The 19,579-nt window shown below is 37.6% G+C and overlaps 2 protein-coding genes across 5 annotated transcripts; both read right to left on the bottom strand.

Annotated features, from left to right (window-relative positions):
- Nucleotides 1-34: 34 nt before the first annotated feature.
- Nucleotides 35-4,025, bottom strand: LOC310958955 (hatching enzyme 1.2-like; the record flags this gene model as incomplete). Its single annotated transcript, XM_083930118.1, has 9 exons — nucleotides 35-42; nucleotides 322-449; nucleotides 874-955; nucleotides 1,322-1,500; nucleotides 1,587-1,704; nucleotides 2,628-2,768; nucleotides 2,861-2,923; nucleotides 3,010-3,028; nucleotides 3,948-4,025. The coding sequence occupies 9 exons, from the start codon at nucleotides 4,023-4,025 to the stop codon at nucleotides 35-37; spliced, it is 816 nt and encodes a 271-aa protein (XP_083786244.1).
- A 2,753-nt stretch (nucleotides 4,026-6,778) lies between these two features.
- Nucleotides 6,779-16,653, bottom strand: rassf6 (Ras association domain family member 6). Of its 4 annotated transcripts, XM_083929869.1 has the most exons (11): nucleotides 16,503-16,643; nucleotides 13,164-13,231; nucleotides 12,349-12,427; nucleotides 11,919-12,079; nucleotides 11,172-11,266; nucleotides 10,198-10,397; nucleotides 9,648-9,749; nucleotides 8,762-8,813; nucleotides 8,556-8,674; nucleotides 7,505-7,602; nucleotides 6,779-7,216 (listed from the first exon to the last, which is right to left on the bottom strand). In XM_083929869.1, the coding sequence occupies exons 2-11, from the start codon at nucleotides 13,220-13,222 to the stop codon at nucleotides 7,141-7,143; spliced, it is 1,041 nt and encodes a 346-aa protein (XP_083785995.1). In that variant the 5' UTR covers nucleotides 13,223-13,231; nucleotides 16,503-16,643; the 3' UTR covers nucleotides 6,779-7,140. The 4 variants fall into 4 exon arrangements, with proteins under 4 accessions (XP_083785995.1, XP_083785992.1, XP_083785994.1 ...); XM_083929866.1 differs by having other exon boundaries at nucleotides 8,556-8,813; nucleotides 16,503-16,653; XM_083929868.1 differs by lacking the exon at nucleotides 16,503-16,643 and adding an exon at nucleotides 14,903-15,018 and having other exon boundaries at nucleotides 8,556-8,813.
- Nucleotides 16,654-19,579: the final 2,926 nt, after the last annotated feature.

Genomic DNA, 19,579 nt, shown 5'->3' with positions numbered 1-19,579 from the left:
TATCTTGTGAAAGCAGAGGTGTTTTGATTTTCTTTCAAATATCTGAAAAGAAATAAGAGTTCAGTCATAACAAAGAACACAACGAATGCCATCCTGCATTGTGACTTCTGAACATAAATCTATTCCCATAATTCATTGCTTTAAATTCTCCATAATAATTACAAAGTCACAATGACAAGAATACAAAGTTAACATGACATGCCTGATAGTAGTTTGAACTTATTCATTCAATAAACCCCTTAAAATACATTTGAATACATTTCAGAAAAGACAGTGAATTATAAAGTACTGTACTGTACCTTTAAGGATTTCTATACTCACTGCATTCGTATAACCTATTGATCCTGAGGATATCAATATCCGACATGTCCTCCCTCTGCCCAATTGGAACAGAGGAATCTGGAATGGGAGTAATGGTGTCTTTTCCCAACGTTGATGCAAAGGCAGTCCTAAAGGAAAGAAAAAATAAAAATAAAAAATGGAAAATGTTCTGGTTTGCTAGAACATTTGTGTCATGCCAAAAACCTCAGAAAAAGTTTGTGCAAAAAATGTCACAGTTAATTTTCTTTAATTTAACGTCAGACCTAGAATAAGCCATCAGGCCTTCAGAATAGAATTTACCTTATTTTGAACATTTAACAAAATAAAATAAAAAAAAAACATAAATAACAATGTGCATATTTTTTTTCTATTTTGTAAAAATGCAATATGCTTGTCTAATTATACCCCTTTTCTGTGCTACCCCATTCTAAAAAAGAAATCAACAAAATAACAAAGGTTGAAATGTTTTGCACAACACTCAATGTGAAACTAAATGAATACATAAAACATATTGCTAACAATAGCACTCTTAATGCCACAAACAGATTTTACCTTCCGTATTGCATAACAGAAGAATAGTCATATGGCGTGTCCAAGTTGTTGGTGTCCATTTTCTTGAAGTTGTAGGAAATTGCTGTAAAATAAAAAAATATGTGTGTATATATTTTGTACGGAAATAAACTTCAGAGCAATCCTACAGTAGGGATTCCTGGCAAAATATCACCTTCCCTTTTCTTAGAAAGGAAATATTCTAAAAGGGAGAAAACTCCAACACTGATAATACGAAGAACAAATTAAACGATACAATGAAGTTGTTGTTCTTTCGACCCTTCCAAATTATACTAAAAAAAACTAAATTCATAGACATGTTATATTAAGAATGTATGTATCAGTACATTTATATCCTCCATTTACTCTCTTTGCTTAATTGGTTTGTTCCCCAGGTATATGACTACATATTTAGGGGCTAACTGTGCGGCTGCATTAAGAATCAGCTCACCATCTAGGACATTTTCCCAGTTGATCCTGATATACTGGTCCCTGTCACTCCTATTGTGCTCATGGTGGAAGCCAAGTGCATGGAGGAGCTCGTGCTGAATGATCCCTTGATTGAGACAGCCATGCACGGACAGAGAGATCACTTGTTCCCCTCCATCTCTGCCAATAGTAGACCAGCACCTTAAAAAACAAAGACAGCAGGTTAGGATCCTGATGGGCTGGTGTATTCATTTCACTGACCATCACCTCTACTACCCTGCACTCACCCAAGTTCACTCTTAATGCTGAGGTAGTCGGTCTGGCCATAATGAGGAACAAAGCGAATGCAGGTTTTCTGGTGAAAGGTCCCCATAGCTGTCTCAATTGAGGCCTTTTCACTGTCATCTGCAATAAAAACAAGACTAATGTCAATTTACAACACCTTACTCCCAACTCGTCACATACTGCTGCTCGGTCAGGGCTCCTTGGTGTCACTTTTTAACGTTGTGGGTACTTCATTTGTGTCATTTTTTAACATGGAGGGTATAGGGTTAGTTTTAGGAAAAGGTTGTGATTTGGGTAACTTACATGTGTGATGTAAGTAAATCAACTTACATTGGTTAAACAGCTAATGTAAGTTAAAATAAATCAACATTGACTTTTGGTTTCACACAGGACATGAACGCGGTCTCCTGGGACCTGTTTTTGTTTGACTTTGTAGCTCTTTATACTTTATACTATATATTCAGTATATACAGGGTATCCCAAAAAATGTATACACACTTTAGCAGCTGATACTGTAACTCAATTTATATATGGTTTATACAGTGTGTATTTTATGGGGGTACCTAAAAGACAAAGTCTACTTCATGAGACCTGCAACAGTCACTGAATTGAGAACAGCCATTAAACATGAATGCACCCAAATACCAAGGTAATTGTTTTCTGATGTTTGCGATTCCATTGCTTTATGTCAGAAGTGTCTGGACCAGAACGGACGTCAGTTTAAGAACAGGCAGTGACCAAACAATAAAAGGATGTTTGTAAATTCTATTACATTTTAAAAATGAAATTAATTTTAATAAACACCTACTTAACTATTATGTAAAGTGTGTGTATGATACTGAGGGCCATGACAAGCTGATGTATTTGACAAGTTAAAAGTAAAAAAACTAGTTGTGATGTATTATATCAGCATACAGAATTTTGCAAAAAGTCAAAGTGTAAATGGAAAATGGTCATGCACACTTCCTTTCTACATGTCTAAAATCAACTAAAAACTTCCTAAAGCTGAAACTGCTGAATAGATGAATTTCCTGAGTCCTTACAGAAGTCATCACTGAGTCTATAGGGCACTTCAACAAGTCCATTGCGGGACTTTTTCCATTTGCAGTAGCTGTTCCAGCATTTCATGGCATTCCTCTTGTTTGAAAGAGCGACATCACCTTCCACCAGATTCTGGCTAATACCTGCAGAAAGGCAATATGTGGGCAGCATGGTAAGTAGATGCACACCATGGAATATACTGACTGGCACAGACAGAAGCATAAAGTGAGCGTACCAATATTTGCCTCCAGAATTCTTGAAGTTATGTCTAAACGATTAGGCTCATTGGTCTTCCCACCTAAAATGAGAAGATCTAGTTACCAAATATAAAGAACCATTTTGCCATAAAATGTGTTAAACACTGTGGTGAGAAAAATCAGTTACCTTCCTCATATAGCTGCTCCTGCAGAGACACAAGTGAACACAAGCTAAAATAATAGTACTGGTTTAAAAATGATGATCAAGAAATGTAATGCCCTGGTGTATGTGCATTGTTTATTGAGCAATTTATTTATGATAGTATACCATCATATATTTGTCAAGTTTATTTATATAGCCCAATATTACAAATCTTTCTTTATGTGCTCATTGTTGGGTTTGTTTACCATCTAATGTCTTGTTTATTTTTCTTATGTTTACATTTAAAGGTCCTATATTGTAAAACAGTGAGATCTCTGTCCTTTACAACATAGAAACTCAGATTACAACATATAGTGCCAGAGTGACTTTGTTCTCTGCTCAGGACGCCATTACTCCACTATATCTTTACATAGGACATTGTTGTTTGCTGCCGATTTAACGTTCTGAATATCGAGCGCAGGGCCTTTAAAGAAATCGTCAGGACCGTACGGTTATGATGTCACAATAGGTAGAAAGTGCGGCTATGGTGCCGTCACAGTCATTCCCTGGCTTCAGTGACAGTCAGAGATGCCGAGAGCACTAACCAATCAGAGCAGACTTTGCTTTTTCATATGGGGGCTTAAAGAGATAGTCTAGATAGTTTTTTTTTTTTTTTTGTATTTTACAGTAAAGCATGAAAATATGTTTTATTAGAAACCTTAAATACAAGTATGGACCTGAAAAATGTCCCTGGCAGTTGTTAGAATCAAGCGAGTTCATGGCTCATAAAGGCATAAATGACCATTAAGGAGATCTCTTAAAATAGGTCAGAAAGAGTTGAGGTCTGTTTGGAAGCTTGGAGAAATCTGCAGTTTGTCAAGATGTTATCCCTTCGTTTCATTTGTTTTACATTCACTTTTAACATAATTTAAGTTTAAACATAAGACAACAACTGAAATCGTTATGGAGATAATATGTCTTACCAGGGAATCGTTTTGAGCTGAAAGGCCCAGCAGCAGGGTCAGGACAGCAGAGAAAAGGCTCACGTTCATCTTCCTCATGTTGAAGATTGTTTGGATGCAGAAGCTTGAACACAGAAGGCTGCAGTCTTGCTTTTATACAGCTGAAAGGGAGGAATTGTAAACAGACTTACTGTAAAGACAATAAACTGACCCCTAAACAAACCTTTTAATGAGAGGATAAGCTCCAATGGGAAACTCCCTGAACCAGGGCTTTGAACACTTAAGATTATCGATCTACATATATGGAGAAGCTGCTCTGCTTTACTGAAGTCATTTGTCCGACATGTTGACACAGTTACAAAAGACTTAATTCATTGTGTGGACGCACAAAGCAAAATATAAACAGCATAAAGCACTTGGTTACACCCAAAGGTTTCAGATGTCTTTCCTGGTTTAGCTTCACTCGTCTTATGGGGAGTTTATAGTATTGTAAACATTTTCAGAGTATAGCTTTAAAGGTGAAGTTTCTCCAAGATACTGATAGGAATTGATTTTACGAAACTGATTCTACACAATGGAGATCTTGATAAGTGATGAATTCTCAGTGAGCAAAGAATGTCCAGAAGCAAGCACCTGGTTGACAAGGAACTGGAGGACAATTCTGTGCTCTCTTGGCACATATCTTCCAGGTGGACTATTCCTTATTGGTCTGTTTACTTTTAATTGTTATTGTTATAGTATTTTAGTAGTAGTATTACAGTTGTAAATGACTCGTTTTCTTGTAAATGTCTGTCTGGCATTATTTGCCCATAAACAAATTGCCCCCTGGATTAATAAAGTTGTGTTGAATTTAACTGAATTTTGGGGGGAATCTCCATCCTCAGTTTTAAAACCCATTTGACATAGATAAATGTAATGCCATTATTTAGTTTTTCAGTAAAAGTAAAAATGAATGCACTGGCATAGAGACTTAACTTTCTTTTGAGATGGTATTACCTAACCAAATCTGTGGCTCTCTTCAAAAACCACCAAAGCCACACAGTAAAGCCACACCTCGCCACACTCTTTCCACTTCTTAAAAGCATACTAGTTTGGGCTTCTTGGCGGACATCATATGGAAACTCTATCCTTTATTAAAACAACCAGTTGCCATTTATTCCCATTGGGTCATTCATCATGTCAGAGGAAAATTAGACTGGGTAATATGAGGCTGTCTGGTGGGCTGGCAAGTCTTTAGAAAGTCTTTACCACTAAACAGCCCAGGCACCACTGCTCACTCTACACTAAACCATTATTTAACTATTAAGATGACTGTCTTTTCCACTTGTAAGCAGTTTCCTGTTTTACACACGCACCTCTTATTTTTATTGCTGCCCAGTTTGATCAAATGGAAAACAACATGTCTTGTTAATCATTTTAGACGCATTTCCCCCAACATTCACCCTGACATATTTGGTAGGCTATTTGTTATTAAAGTTTGGTTTCGTAATGAGTAGTGGTACTGGCATCTGGCTCTGTTAGTAGACTCAACAGCTACCACAGGGATAGAGTAGACAAGGTTAAATGAGCTGGATCCCTTGGAGAGCTTCAGTGATCAGCAACAGGCCGTCAGTGAGGGAACGGGAAAGTCCACAGAGGACCAGGCAAGCAGGCAGAAACAGGCAGGTAAACAGGCAGGCAAGCAGACAAGAATAGAGGCTTGAGTGCTAAGTCTATGGAGGCACAGCAGACGATTTGACAGGGAGTCAGAAAAGATGGGAAGACACTGGGTACAGCTGGTGGACAGAGGGGGTGTCTGGGAGGAGGGTGGAGGGAGGGACAAAGAGTCAAAGAGTTTCGTCTCAAAGTCAAGCACACAGCTCGTAACACACAGATAGTTTGTCAGGACACCTTGGCGTCACTTGTCAACACACTATATAGCCCTGCATGTTACTATGATGCTCAACTACTTGGGGAACAGACTGCTATCTTTGTGAATTTAAACAAAACCCCTTGGTTAGGGTAAGGAAATGATCATGGTTTGGGTAAAAATGAGTTTGTAACGTAACACACTGGAATCACGGGAAATTAACTCTCTGGAGCATGCTCTGATTGTCCAATATTGCCGCAGATGGGTTTACAGATAAAACCCTTGCGTGTTTCATACAGACGCTAAAGGTTGCCATGTGTGTCGCAAAATTACAAAACAGGAGTATCTGGCAATGTAATAGTTACTATTTTATTTCTTTCAATTGTCTATTTAGGCTGTTTAGGTTAAACACTCACAGTTTTGTTAGGTTTATGCAACAAAACTACTTGGTTATGGTTAGGAAAAGATCACTGGTTGTGTGATATCATAAGAAACGTTGTATAAAAATGTATATAATATCTTACAAAAATATTTGGAATACACACGGCTTACACATGCAACTCTTTGCTCTCTTCAGTAACAAAAACCTGAAATACGCACAAAACAAATTTGTGGAAAACTCACAAATTTCTGTTCAATTTCTTTTCGTTGTTATATGTACAAAAAAATGCATGAGAACAGCCTGAGTAAAGTCAACGTTGACTTTTGGTTTTACATGGGATACGAACCACGGCCTCCTGTGTTTGTTTGACCCACACTGACCTCCTGCGTACTTAGTCACTCTTTATATCATCACAGGACTTCTTCCCTTTCTCCTGTCATATACGCCCATAGAACCAGGAACCCTTTTGCTGTGGGGCTAACCAGCACACCACCGTGCTGCCCCTTCACCGTTTAACAATAAACGTAAATATGGGTCAAAATGGGCTGCTTGGATACAGACGACTTTGAGCATGTGTAGAGAATTCTTTCTAACGTCTGAAAAATTCCAGAGAAAAAGAGGTCATGTTGGTCCCACAACTTATATTTATTAACACAACATTGATATACAGTTATTTACATCAGAATCTTTTCTTATACTAATTTTACAGATTAAAAAATAAAGTGAGGAAAATCATGTGATGAATAAGTGACATAATGATAAAAATGACATAAGTGACAGTTTCTAAGATCTGGAAAAGAGAAAAATGTTTTTGTATATCAGTCAGGTGGGATTTTCCAAAATCTTCACCTTTTGTGCTGCACATCAAAGCGTTGGCGTCTTAAACTTTGTTTATAAAGTCAGGAAAAAAGCTACTATTTTGTCCTTGAAGTGGTGCTGTGCTGGATGACTGGTCCTGTGTCAGTGATTCAGAGAGGCAGTCGTCAGACACTGGTCTCAATGTGAGGTGACATCTTAGTGCTCAGCATTCGGATTAGAAGTCTATGGTGGTGGTGGTACCTGACACATACACACACACACACACACACACACACACACACACACACACACACACACAAACATGAGTGAACTGCAAATCAACAAAAGGTGATTCAAATAATGGCGCCCTCACCTGCCATAAAACTGTTACTACAGGGATTTTGTTGGCAAACAAATATACAGTATATATGTGTAATATATATATAATGTAATTCCGCTTACAGTCAATTCTTAACAGAGCAAATGGCATCCTTTGAGAAAGCATTTACTGCAATTGCGTAAGATCGTGATAGTGATCATCATACTGACTTGCTGATGGCTCTCTGTATCTCTCTGTTCTCCTCCTCTCTGAGCTTCAGTAGAACCTGCTCCAGGATGGGAAGCTCCAAGTTCAGATACTGAGCTACCTGAGAGGGGAGGAGAGGAGAGGAGAGGAGAGGTGAGAGGAGGAGAGGGGAGGAGAGGAGAGGAGAGGAGAGGAGAGGAGAGATTGTATTAAGATTGTGGAGAATAAAAGACTAAAATATAACAACAAGGCACTATCATCTATGCTCTCACACTGTATGCAAATGTATACACAGCAGCTTTAACACACTGTCACCCATAAAGTTGGTATAAAATATTTTCTTTACCTCTTCTCATGAAATGACTGCGACAATGTGATTGATTCTTGATAGATAAAGTGTATATATTCTCAAAACCTTCCAAACATATCTCAGTGAAAACAAAACCACATATAAATACAATATAAAAGTGCAATGCACTCTTGCACCACTAGAGGTTAAATACAGGACTTAATTTTCAACAACTAGGGTGGAACAGTGGTATGTTGGTTAGCACTGTCGCCTCACAGCAAGAGGTTCCCGGTTCAAATCCGATGTGCGGAGTTTGCATGTTCTCCCTGTGTCTGCATGGGTTCTCTCTGTGTTCTCCGGCTTTCTCCCACAGTCCAAAGACATGCAGGTGTTAGGTTAATTGAGGACCCTAAATTGCCCGTAGGTGTGCACGACCCCGATAGGACAAGCTGTTAAAGATGAGTGAGTGAGTGACTTTCAACAACTATATGTCGAGAAGAATTTTCATGTCTCTTCATGCACATTTATATGGTCATCGTGTAAGATGTTGACTAATTCATTTAAATTGTTGCAAGACTGGAAGTTTCGGTAAAAATGTCCTGGGAGAGTAAAACATACTCAACAACATCAACAAATATCAACATTAAATGAAATTCTTCTATTGCTAAATTCAAATGAAGCAGGACCGGATTACCTGGATGCATTACTATGCTCATATCCTCTCTAGTACTGGGTCTAGATACAGTATGTTTGTGTTATGGTCTGGTCGGGGCTAGAACGCTCACATCATTGCTGACTTCCTCTTCGTCCATGTCGATCAAAAAGATCTTCATGATGTCATCAGAGGGTCCCTGCAGTATGCGCTCCCATAGGGGCTGGTCTCTTTCACTGAGCTTCCTCTTTTCTGGACAACATTCACACGCAACATTAGTGAAGCATTTTGCTGGCTTCCACCATCTAATTATTTTATTCACTGTGTAACAAACCATACCTCCACTCTGGTGAACACAGTACAGAGCAAACTCCTGGGGATCGTTCTCTATCTGCAAGATGAACATAAAAGAGGAAAGAGGAAGTGAAGTAGGACTGAGCGATATGGAGAAGATCAAATATATTATGATATTTTTAACGAAATTCCTCAGTACGACTATTGTGACAATACCGTAAGTTTGGCTGTATTCTAGCTTTCACAGAATGTTATAATTCGATTTTTTATAAATGATCATCAGTGATAATGAAGTAGTAAGTTACATCACTTTGCTGTAATTCTAAAAATCTAAAATATGTGATGATATCTAGACTTATGTCACAATATTGATATAATATCCATATATTGCCCAGCTCTACGATAAAGGTATTAGTCTCTGTTTAATTGATCACATTACTTCAAAGCCTGTATTGTCTCTGTAGATACGTTTTTCTTAAAAAAGATGCTTCTAGTTACTTCTTTTAAAAAAGAAGCCACACATTTTTTTAATAGGATTATTGCATACTGTACGTAGATGTCTAATATATATTAACTGAAATAAGCATATAATTTGAATGAATTCTGTGACCTCTAATGTATATGTATGTTCTGATTAACCCTATCAGAAAAAAATGAATGAAAAAATGATCAGCTTCCTGCACCTGTCAGTTATACATACGGCTCTCTAATAAATATCACACATTACATACAGGGTTTAAGTCCATTTGAGTCAATTTAAACTCTTGACATAAAACAACCCAATGCTTCAGCACATAGTCTACGTGGTGCTAATGGGTGATTAAAATTATGTCGCTTTGATTTCCCCTGCATTCTGAAGAACATCAGAATCAGAATCATAAATACTTCAATAATACCAGCGTAAAATTATTTAACATGTAGAAAAGCTCACCTTGAACTTGTTTAGTAACTGTACAATGACCTGGTTTGTGGTCATCCTGCTGGAGATACGAACTTTAGTCGGAGTGCCGAAGGATGGAGTGAAGATAGAGGTCTGTAGAAGACAGGTTGGAAAAATAGTAACATACCACAAACCCCAATTCCATGGAAGTTGAGACTTTGTATATAATGTAAATAAAAACCGAATACAATGATTTGTAAATCCTTTTCAACCTGTCTTCAGATGAATACAAGCTGTTTAATGTCCAAACTGAACTTTATGCACAAATACTCATTTTGAATTTGATGCCTGCAAAACATTCCAAAAAAGCTGTGATAGTGTTACATCACCTTTCCTTTTAACAACACTCAATAAGCATTTGGGAACTGAGGACACTCAGCTTGATGTACGCTTCAGTTCTACACAACGTCCCAACTTCTTTGGGGTTCAATTGGGGTTTTTCTATGTTAAGGGAGGGGAGCACTTAGCTTGAAAGGGAGAGAATGATAAAAGAGAGATGATGAATGCATGAAACCTAGATGTAACTCATGAGGGGGACTACCTTATAGTTATAGAAGTGTCCATTGATCGAAAAGCGATGTTGCCTCTCTTTCTCTCTTTGTGCTGCTGACTTCCCCCTTCCCCTCCTCCTCTTGACCAACGAGGCATCACTCATACAGCGAAACAGGTTGGACTCCGCCTCCAGCTCGGGGTTCTTCTGCCTCACAGGACGCAGTGTTGTCGTCTCATAAACAGCCGGGCCTTTGGAGTGAACACAAACACACAAGGAAAATGTCTCATATTCCAAATTTGGTGCGAAAAACACCAATATATTCCTTTATGCTTTTGTGCAATTAAACAGACAAATAAATCATAGTTTTTTGTGAAAAATAAAACTGACACTGAAGTTTGATTATTATTCATAAATTCCTGAATAATAATGTCCTCGAAAGAACCAAGTCAATATGCTGCAATGTAGTAATGCAAAAGAGTTTTAAACATGGATTAACCTTATTTGATAACTTTACTAGTTACTTTGCGGATTCAGATTATTTCAATGCAAAATATAAACAACTAATAAATGATGGGGAATTATTATGGATTACTTTAAAATAGCAGTACACCCCAGTCATATTATCTGCAATTATCTGTCAAATTATCTGCAATTTCCCAGTTTGGGATCAGTAAAGCATTTCTTTTGTATTCTATTAAGAACACGGGGTAGTGGTTCCATTGGTCACTTGCGCCTGAAATAAGTATTACAACACACCCTTGATGCTAACAAACAAAAAAAACATCAGCCAAAACTTGTGTTTTACATTTCATCACAGATGAAAAAAATGTAACTTTTTTTTAACCTGTTCTGAAGCCAAAAACACAGGAGAGAAAAGTGTTTGGATATCTTGCTTGCCTCTCAGGGCTTCCGTACAGAGTGTTTTTACAATATTGCCATTTTTTAGTAAAAAAAATACTTCACTGCTGCCTTGAGGATAAACTTGTTTACAATTCCATAATGGGATATAAAATTATAACAACCTGGTAAAGGTTTGGTGACTACTGTGTCATGTGGTGTTTCATTCATCTCGTCTATCTGGTGAAGGTCAACATATTCTCCCCACCGTGACATACCCCTGCAGAGACAGACAGGAAGAAAGAAACGAGGGAATTATCTCAGTGGACTTACTGATCCTAATTACCTACCTGAACACAATTAAGTTTGACATTCTTTAACAATGACATGAAACATTTGATTGAACTTTAAAAGCTCACTTTATTGTGTATAACAAGAGAACTAGAATATACTCAGTCCTGCTTATGTAGAGAGCTGCATTAACTGTAGGTTGATCAAATGTCAGCATGATCCGTCCACATGTGGACACTACACTTTACAGGTGGCTCATCAACAATATGTATATCTAATGAATCCATAAGCTCATACAAAATACATTGCTTATTTATGACTACCTCTGTATAACAACGCCTTTGTATTGCTTACCATTATCTTCCTAAAATTCAGTAATACCTTGCCATGACTGTAAAATTAAAAATGTTAAACTACATGAATAACATCATAGAAGTGTTAGACCCATATTTGTTTGTGTATTATTATGATTGTCTGATTTAAACAGGTCAAAAATGAATGACGTAACATCATACTGAGATGATGCGATCAGCAGAAAATCTCTTTTTTTCTGTTGGTAATATAAATTAACATCCGTTTCTCATTTCACCATGTGTTGTTGACATATTAGTAATATATATCAAACATAAGCTGAAAGCAACCTCTTGTCTCCTATCGGGCTGACCGGACTGGCAGGCTCAGGTGAGATCAGAGGAACAAAAGGAAGCGTCTGTTTATCGTCCTGTATCTTCAGCCTGATGGGTCTCCGTACTCCCCAGGAGATATTTAGGAAGCCTTCCACCACCACCTCTCCATCACCAACCTGTTACAGAGACACACCCATAGACATCTGCATGGTGTATAGTTACAGTCATACATTTAATTCACACATCACTTCATGACTCAAATTCAAAAGCAGCTATGCCATAGTTAATAAAAAAAAGAGTCTTAAAGATACTAGTTTACACTTTTCTAATAGTCAACCTCCTGTAGCTGTAACTTGCTGGAAATGAAAATGGACTGGGAGAAAATGTGAATTCATGTACAACAAAAGAGAAAAAGATAAAAGATCAGAAGATCATTATAACATACGTGAAAGTAGCTGAGGTGCAGTTGAGTGTGGTCCTTTAGGAAGCAGTTGTAGGTGTTCAGCAGTGAGAGAAACTCTGCTCTGAAATGAATAACATCCATTGTGCCTGTAAATAATACTAAATATCCACTGTACCTGTTAATTCTATATTTTATAGTTTAAATATACACTGTTTGTTAACATGCAGATATCATCAATGTCAAGTGTAAATCTAAATCACTCTAATGACGCCTTCTCAGATGGTCCTGTGCAGCAAACCATCTGACATGAACAGCGAATCTGGGTGAAAGTCCTAAGTTTTTCTTTTACCCATCCATCCACCCTACCACTCTAACCCTAGACTTTGTGGCTCTTTATACTACACCTGACTTTGTCCTTTGCTCCTGTCATAATCACCGTTACCACTAGAGTTCACTGCCACTAGAAGTGTAAATATCGGTCATATTTAAGATGCTTTTACAACCTATGAGGTCACTTTTTGGGGGAGGGCAGTCTATATGCACAACAAGGTAGTTAAAAGTTTGTTTACTTAGTTTAGTTCTGTTGTACTTGTTTTTAGCTGTGCGTCTATTTCTGTGTATGTATGTACACTCAGAGAAACGAAAGACTGGATTGAAATTCCATGATGTGTATGCAACACATAATCGGCCAATAAAGACTTAATACAAGGCTTGGCAGACCATAACAGCCCAGAACAGTGCCTACTACATATGCGTAATGTGTTTATAGTCATGGTCCAAGTATGTCTGAGTAAATGTTCTTTGATTAAGTGTGTCTAAATATAATAGATATAGTGGAGTACAGTTGAGTGACCCACCTGGACAGAGTCCTCCCGTCCCCTGCATGGATCACTGGGCGAAGAGCTGCTTCATTCATCTCTGGTTACTGCAGAGAGAAAAACAAGTCATTAGCAACAGCTTCTGTAAACATGGGTAAATCTAGAGCAAACACTAGAGGCTGCCGACTTGTTGAATGGTACTAGCAAAATAAAGACACCTGACCACCATTATGTCAACATGGAGCATGAAACTGCACATAAAATGAACAAAACTGCACTTGTACAACAGTGTCACTCCCTCCAAAAATGGACAACATAATTAGAGTCTTACCGTTTCTAACATGACAAATCAGAGCTCTCTTCTTCTTCTGTTTCTTTGTCCCTGTCTTTCTTCTCTCTGTGCTTTAACTCTCTCTCTCTCTCTTTTGTGTTATATTTATCCCTCTCTCTCTCTGCCTAGCCATGCCTTTACTTTTCCTTTCTTTTTTTGTGCTGTCTCTAAGAGATTTAATAACAGTACTCCACCCAGTAACCAGTGATGACAGTGTAGAGCCAAGCATTTGTTTATTCTCTGGTTGCTGAAGCCTGCGAGTACAGACTGTTGGAGTATCCACGTGGCTTCTCTTTTATAAATCTCCTTTCTTTTTCTCTTTCTTCTGCTCTTCTGAATTACTGTGAATGACACAGCAGTGTGAAAGCAGCAGTCTGTCCTATTTGTCCCTTTCTCCTCGCTCTCTCTGTCTAAGCTTGTTTGCTGGAAAGAAGAAATATTTCAGGTATTCAGCAGTTGTCACCAGCCCTACTACTCCCGAGCCCCTTTACACCAGCAACAACAAAATTTAAAGGTACAGTACATAACTTCTTACAATATTTATGAAATATAAAGAAAACCCATATTAGCAATCTAAAACTGATAAAGATGTACTAATTTCTTTTAAAATGTACATGTGAAATATAATTTAATAATAATAATAATAAATAAATCAGATCATATGTGCCCATATGTGAATTTACAACATATGCTTTGTCACATGCGCTATGAATTCCCATTTCTGCCAGTAAACTAAAAAAAAACTAGAAAAATGACTTTATATTGCAGAATAATGACTTAGAATCGAAAAATATTGCAAAAATACATAGTATAGTAAACATAATATCATGGAATATGTTAGCTATTGCGTTAGTTTTGCTAAATAATGATATGGTATTACAAAACAATGTCTTATTACAGCAAAATAATGACTTAGAAATGCAAAATAGTGATGTAGTTTTGCAAAATTATCATTTAGTATCTCAAAATAATTACCTAGTATCTTGAGATAATGACTTTATATCTCAATATAATCACCAATAATCATTTATTACACATGTTCATCTGAATTTATTCCACATGATATTTCACGTCAGATGTATTTCACATTGGTGAATTAAGATACTTTTTTTTATTCTGATGGATAACATGTTAATGTGAGAACACCTGATAAAATACAAAGTAAGCTATACCATAGCAAAGTAAATGAAAGCAATAAAAAAAGACGAAGCTAAATGTTTATCAGACATCAACAACTGTGCCACTGCTACATAACATTTCCTGCTTAGCTGAGATTATTATTACACTAATATTACTGACTCAAGGTTTTTAAATATACCTGTACAAATCATATAATAAAGGCTTAGTAATGAGTAAGCCTGCGTGATGAGTGGTCTTACAGTATTCTTCCATTAGTTCAACATGTAATATTTGGAATATTTTTCTGTTCATGAGGCATGAGAAACACCTTTTCTGGATCTCATTAGGGATACATGGGCACCTGGCGAGCTGCAGGACTCTTCACCGCAGCACACAATTTCCATCTACTGCTTTGAAGAGGGTCTCTTCTGGGCTGTACACAGTGACTCCCAGGTGTGAATGTTTCTGTCTGGCAAATGTTTTTTTTTCTTTTTTGGGGGGACAGATGTATTCCTTTTCTTCATTTCAGAATAAATACAGACAGTGAAGCATGTCAGAATTCAGCTGCTCTTGGTGCACAAAGCTCAAACATTCATCGTCCTTTTTTTTTCTCGAACTTGAAACTGACTCGGACTACTGTAAGCACTTCACCGTGTGTCTTTCAAGCCTCAGCATGCAGGTTTTAAAGTCCCCTGGGGCAAATACATCTGAGTGGTGTGTGTTTACATATGTCAATGTATACAGTATGTGCACAAGTGTGTGATTTGTTAATCCCATGCATGTCAAAAGTCTGTGTAAAGCCAGCAATAAAAAAAGGAGAACTGCTGTGCTGATATGTGGTCAATATTGCAAAGTCAATAATCTGTTAGAGTTGATAAATCCAACACAGGCACTGATCTGTTAGCAGTAGCAATTTTGTGAGCTCACAAAGGACGACAGCTGTTTTTAGGTTAGAAAGGAAAGACTCTCACAAAACAAGACTATCAAGGATTGTTAAAAGGGCAGCTCAAAAGAAATTAAAAAAAAAAAAATTAAAAGAAGAAAAGTTTAGAATTTTTACAACCATGTGTCATGGCCACTTCCCCTTATTCAGTGATAACAGTGCCAGCTGCTGGAGAAGTGAAAACATAATAAATCAAAGCAACTCAACTGGTGGCAATGCTGAATAAGACCAAAAGTCTTCTTCATGACCCCCTGAGGATCAGCTACACATTTTTTTTGGATGAACTGAAAATTGAGAGTTACAGAAACTGTAAGCCTGAAAAAAACATAGCCATCTGGAAAAAAGCCAAGATACACCATGACACTCCCAGTTTCTCCTTCCTGTATGCCACTCCCTCTGTCTCTGCCTCTCCTTCTCCTTTACTCCACTCCTTTCTCCTTTTGTAATGTATTATTGTGTGTGTAACAAATGTTCTTTCACACTGGCATGCATTGATTTGACCTAAGTATGATGTAATGATAGTGTAGTGCCCCCTGTTGAAACTCTGTCCCCTTGGATTCTGTTTAATGTGAAAAAAAGCATTTACTGTGTTAAATGGAATGCCTAGACATCCTGTTTTACATGTATTTTGTATCTGTTGTATCGTTTAACAAATTAAAGTACACTGGACCCTAAACTGAAATGTAAAAATACTGGTTAATGCTTACTTTTTTTGTCATATGAATTTTTAATTGTGACATTAATACTTGTTTCATGAAGTTGAGATTTAAAAAGACTAAAGTGTTTGACATTACATAATACAACAAACACAAACTATCATACTAGGTTTTGATGAACAATTAGACAATTGCTACATTCATGTATATTATGTATTAATGGATGTTGTTTTTTATCTAAAGGTAGTACTGTTTCTTTTACTTTTACCACAGTAAAGCTCACTTTAACAAATTGAAACATGAAAGAAAGATGTTAGATTTACGCCTACCTGGCCAGTCTTCCACACAAATGAAGCTGGTTCACTCCATGTTTGGGGTCTTAAGACGTGTGTGTGTTTGTGTGTGTGTGTGTGTGTGTGTGTGTGTGTGTGTGTGTGTGTGTGTGTGTGTGTGTGTGTGTGTGTGTGTGTGTGTGTGTGTGTGTGTGTGTGTGTGTGTGTGTGTGTCTGTGTGTGTGTGTGTGTGTGTGTGTGTGTTTGTGTGTGTGTGTTTTCATAAGTCCAGAGTCAAGTGCATGTGGTAGGTGAGCTTGTGGAGCACACTGCAGCAGCTGGTTAATAATTGCAGGACATGTTGAGACAGAGTAGGAGGGGCTGACACCAGATATGACTCTACTCTACTCTCTGCCTGCTTTGTGTGTGTATGCCTGGAGAGAGAGAGAGAGAGAGAGAGAGAGAGAGAGAGAGAGAAAGAGAGAAAGAGAGAGAGAGAGAGAGAGAGAGAGAGAGAGACCTACCTATACAGCACATAGGTAGGTCCTAATTACTGAAATCTCTTAAGTAAAGTACAAACAATGTTATGAAATCTAGACAACCTAGACTACAATTATCATCTTTGCTCAGATGGCTTTCTGAAATTGGGAGGCCACCATAGCAGCATTGAAGACTACACAACATGCAGCTAGTCCTATCAGATGATACGTTTATACAGTAGAATAAAGAGAACAATAATTCATCAGGGCCTCCTGAGGACAGACGTCTAAAACAAATAGTAACTGGGTTCAATCAAAACCATGATTCTGATTGTTAGGTAGAGAGTAAACACACAATAATGTCAAACCAGGATAGCTGTCGCAAGCAATCTTTCAGGTGTGGCGAGGCAAGGCACCTGTGCATGTGGAATAATTACAGATTGGATAGATCTTCATCTTAATACCACAGAGGTGCTGCTTTGGACTGCTTTTATTCATGTTCTTCTGAAAATACATTTGCTAAAGGGGACTGCACATCTTCCACAACCTTTTGTAACATGGAGTACCACAAGGAACAGTGCTCGGTCCTTTACTATTCTCCTCCTACATGTTACCTTTGGATCAAATATTCATATCCGTTTCCATTTTTATGCAGATCTTTCTCAAATCTGCTTCTCCTTTGATTCAAATAGAATTACCAAAACTGTGAAAACTACAGGTATGTCTTACGGCAGTAAAACACTCTCAGAACCTCCCTCAGTTTAACTAAAATACATCAAAAGATATTATCAGTGGATAATCATTCTCATTGGATTGGCTCCTAACTATGTTTCTGACTTGCTAATCCTTAATACAAGCATGAGTGCAGCCTGAGCCAAGGCTAAAAACCAAAAGAGACCGGGCAGTCTGTTAAACTGCTGTTTTATTTTAATGATTCATTATTTCTATTGTATTGCACTGTTTATTTTTGAGCCTGTTGAAAAATGCCATATAAATATGGTACTGCACTGCTAGCAAAGCATGGACAAGCTTGTCAAAGAATTGCGAGGAACACGTTAAGCAGACAAAGAATCTACACCAAACGTCAAAAGTACCAAAATAGGGACAAGAAAATATGACAAGGTATATCTTGCCCTGGGCTTCACCAGTAATACTGGTGGGTAATGGGTAATGATGGTGGGCTTGGAAATACTTTTATCCACAAAAGTGAGGCCCTGCAGGAAAAAAATGGGAACTATTGCCTTACGTGTTTGTGCTCTCTCAAGGGGAAACAGCTGTTAAGTTCAACTGTTAGGATCAAATAATATACAGGATGACTGGCACTGACAGAAGCCTGGTGGAGCATTTCACCCAGGAAAGCAAAATGCACTGTCCAATTAGTGAAAAGCAGTCTTTCAAATAAAAACAATATATGTTAGTCTTTACACAGGACTGAGGTTACCTTTGTGATTCTAATTCAGGAGCGATTAATTTCTGTCAGCAGAGGGAGTCAGAGTACCAGCACACAAGTGCTCCAGAATGATGCTGCTGAGTCAGTGGTCCTTGGTAAAGTAATACTTTGATACTGTAATGTGTTCTCTATTTGCTTTTCTTTTGCTCTGGTATGGATTTCTTCTATGTATTTGGGATGCTCCAGTGGGGTGTTGCCTTTATTGGAAGAAAAAAACATATACCCTGCATGACAGCATCACCTAGTGGTGTGCAGTGTCAGTGAAAGAACTGGTTTAATCACATACAGTACAGTAGCTGTTCAGCTTTATGTATAGCACATACTGTATGTGGGTCGTTTTCTCTAAAGCAGTGGTTTTCAAAACCCTGGGGGTCCCCAGAAAGAAGTGAAAACAATACTAGTTATAAGAGTGAGTATTTGCAACCATAGGTTTCACTTCCTTCACAGTTATACTCAACTTTATAAAATGGATAGCTCGAATCAAGCAGTCCAATTCGTTTTTAGCCAAGGTATAATTCCTGTATATCACGGCTGACTTCCAATTCCTTGTCACAATTCTATATCACTCCGCTTTCATCTTTTTATACTGTGTAGGGACTTAAACATAAACTTGCAGAAGATTTCAGCATATTAATAAAGTGATTGGTTATCCTTAAGTCTAACAACTCTCCTTCTCTTACTGGAAATGTATCAGTTGTGCCGGTGTGTCAGTGACACGGTAGTGACAAAGTGCTATCTTTAGCTTAAGCTAACACTACATGTTCACAGATGTAGTAGCTAAATCTGTCCACAGAAAAAAACATTTTTTTGTTTATATGTGTGGCATTTATTCAGTTTGAGAAACTTCACAATTTTTACAAGCTAATGTTAGCTTAAGTTGACTGGTGGCTCTGGACAGCAGAAACGATCTCTGTTGCTTAAATCTGTACATAGAAAAAAAATATTTTTCAGCAGATATGTTCGTTACAACACGATTGAGCTAGCAAAGCAGTTTAGTATGTGTGGTCTTATAGGGGACATTAAAAAACAAACTCATTAAGTTTGAGAAACTGAGTAAAATGTCTACAAGCTATCACTAGGCTGCCATTGGTTAAACTAAAAGGGCCAGGAGGGACTTTTTCTCTGTAAGAACAATGCTACATGGCTGGTTTTGGTTAATAGACACGGTTTGAATTGGAATATGTCCATCACTTTAATATTGCCAT

Source organism: Echiichthys vipera, assembly GCF_963691815.1.
Source record: "Echiichthys vipera genome assembly, chromosome: 16".
Taxonomy (NCBI): domain Eukaryota; kingdom Metazoa; phylum Chordata; class Actinopteri; order Perciformes; family Trachinidae; genus Echiichthys; species Echiichthys vipera.
This window is presented reverse-complemented; position numbering and strand designations above follow the sequence as displayed.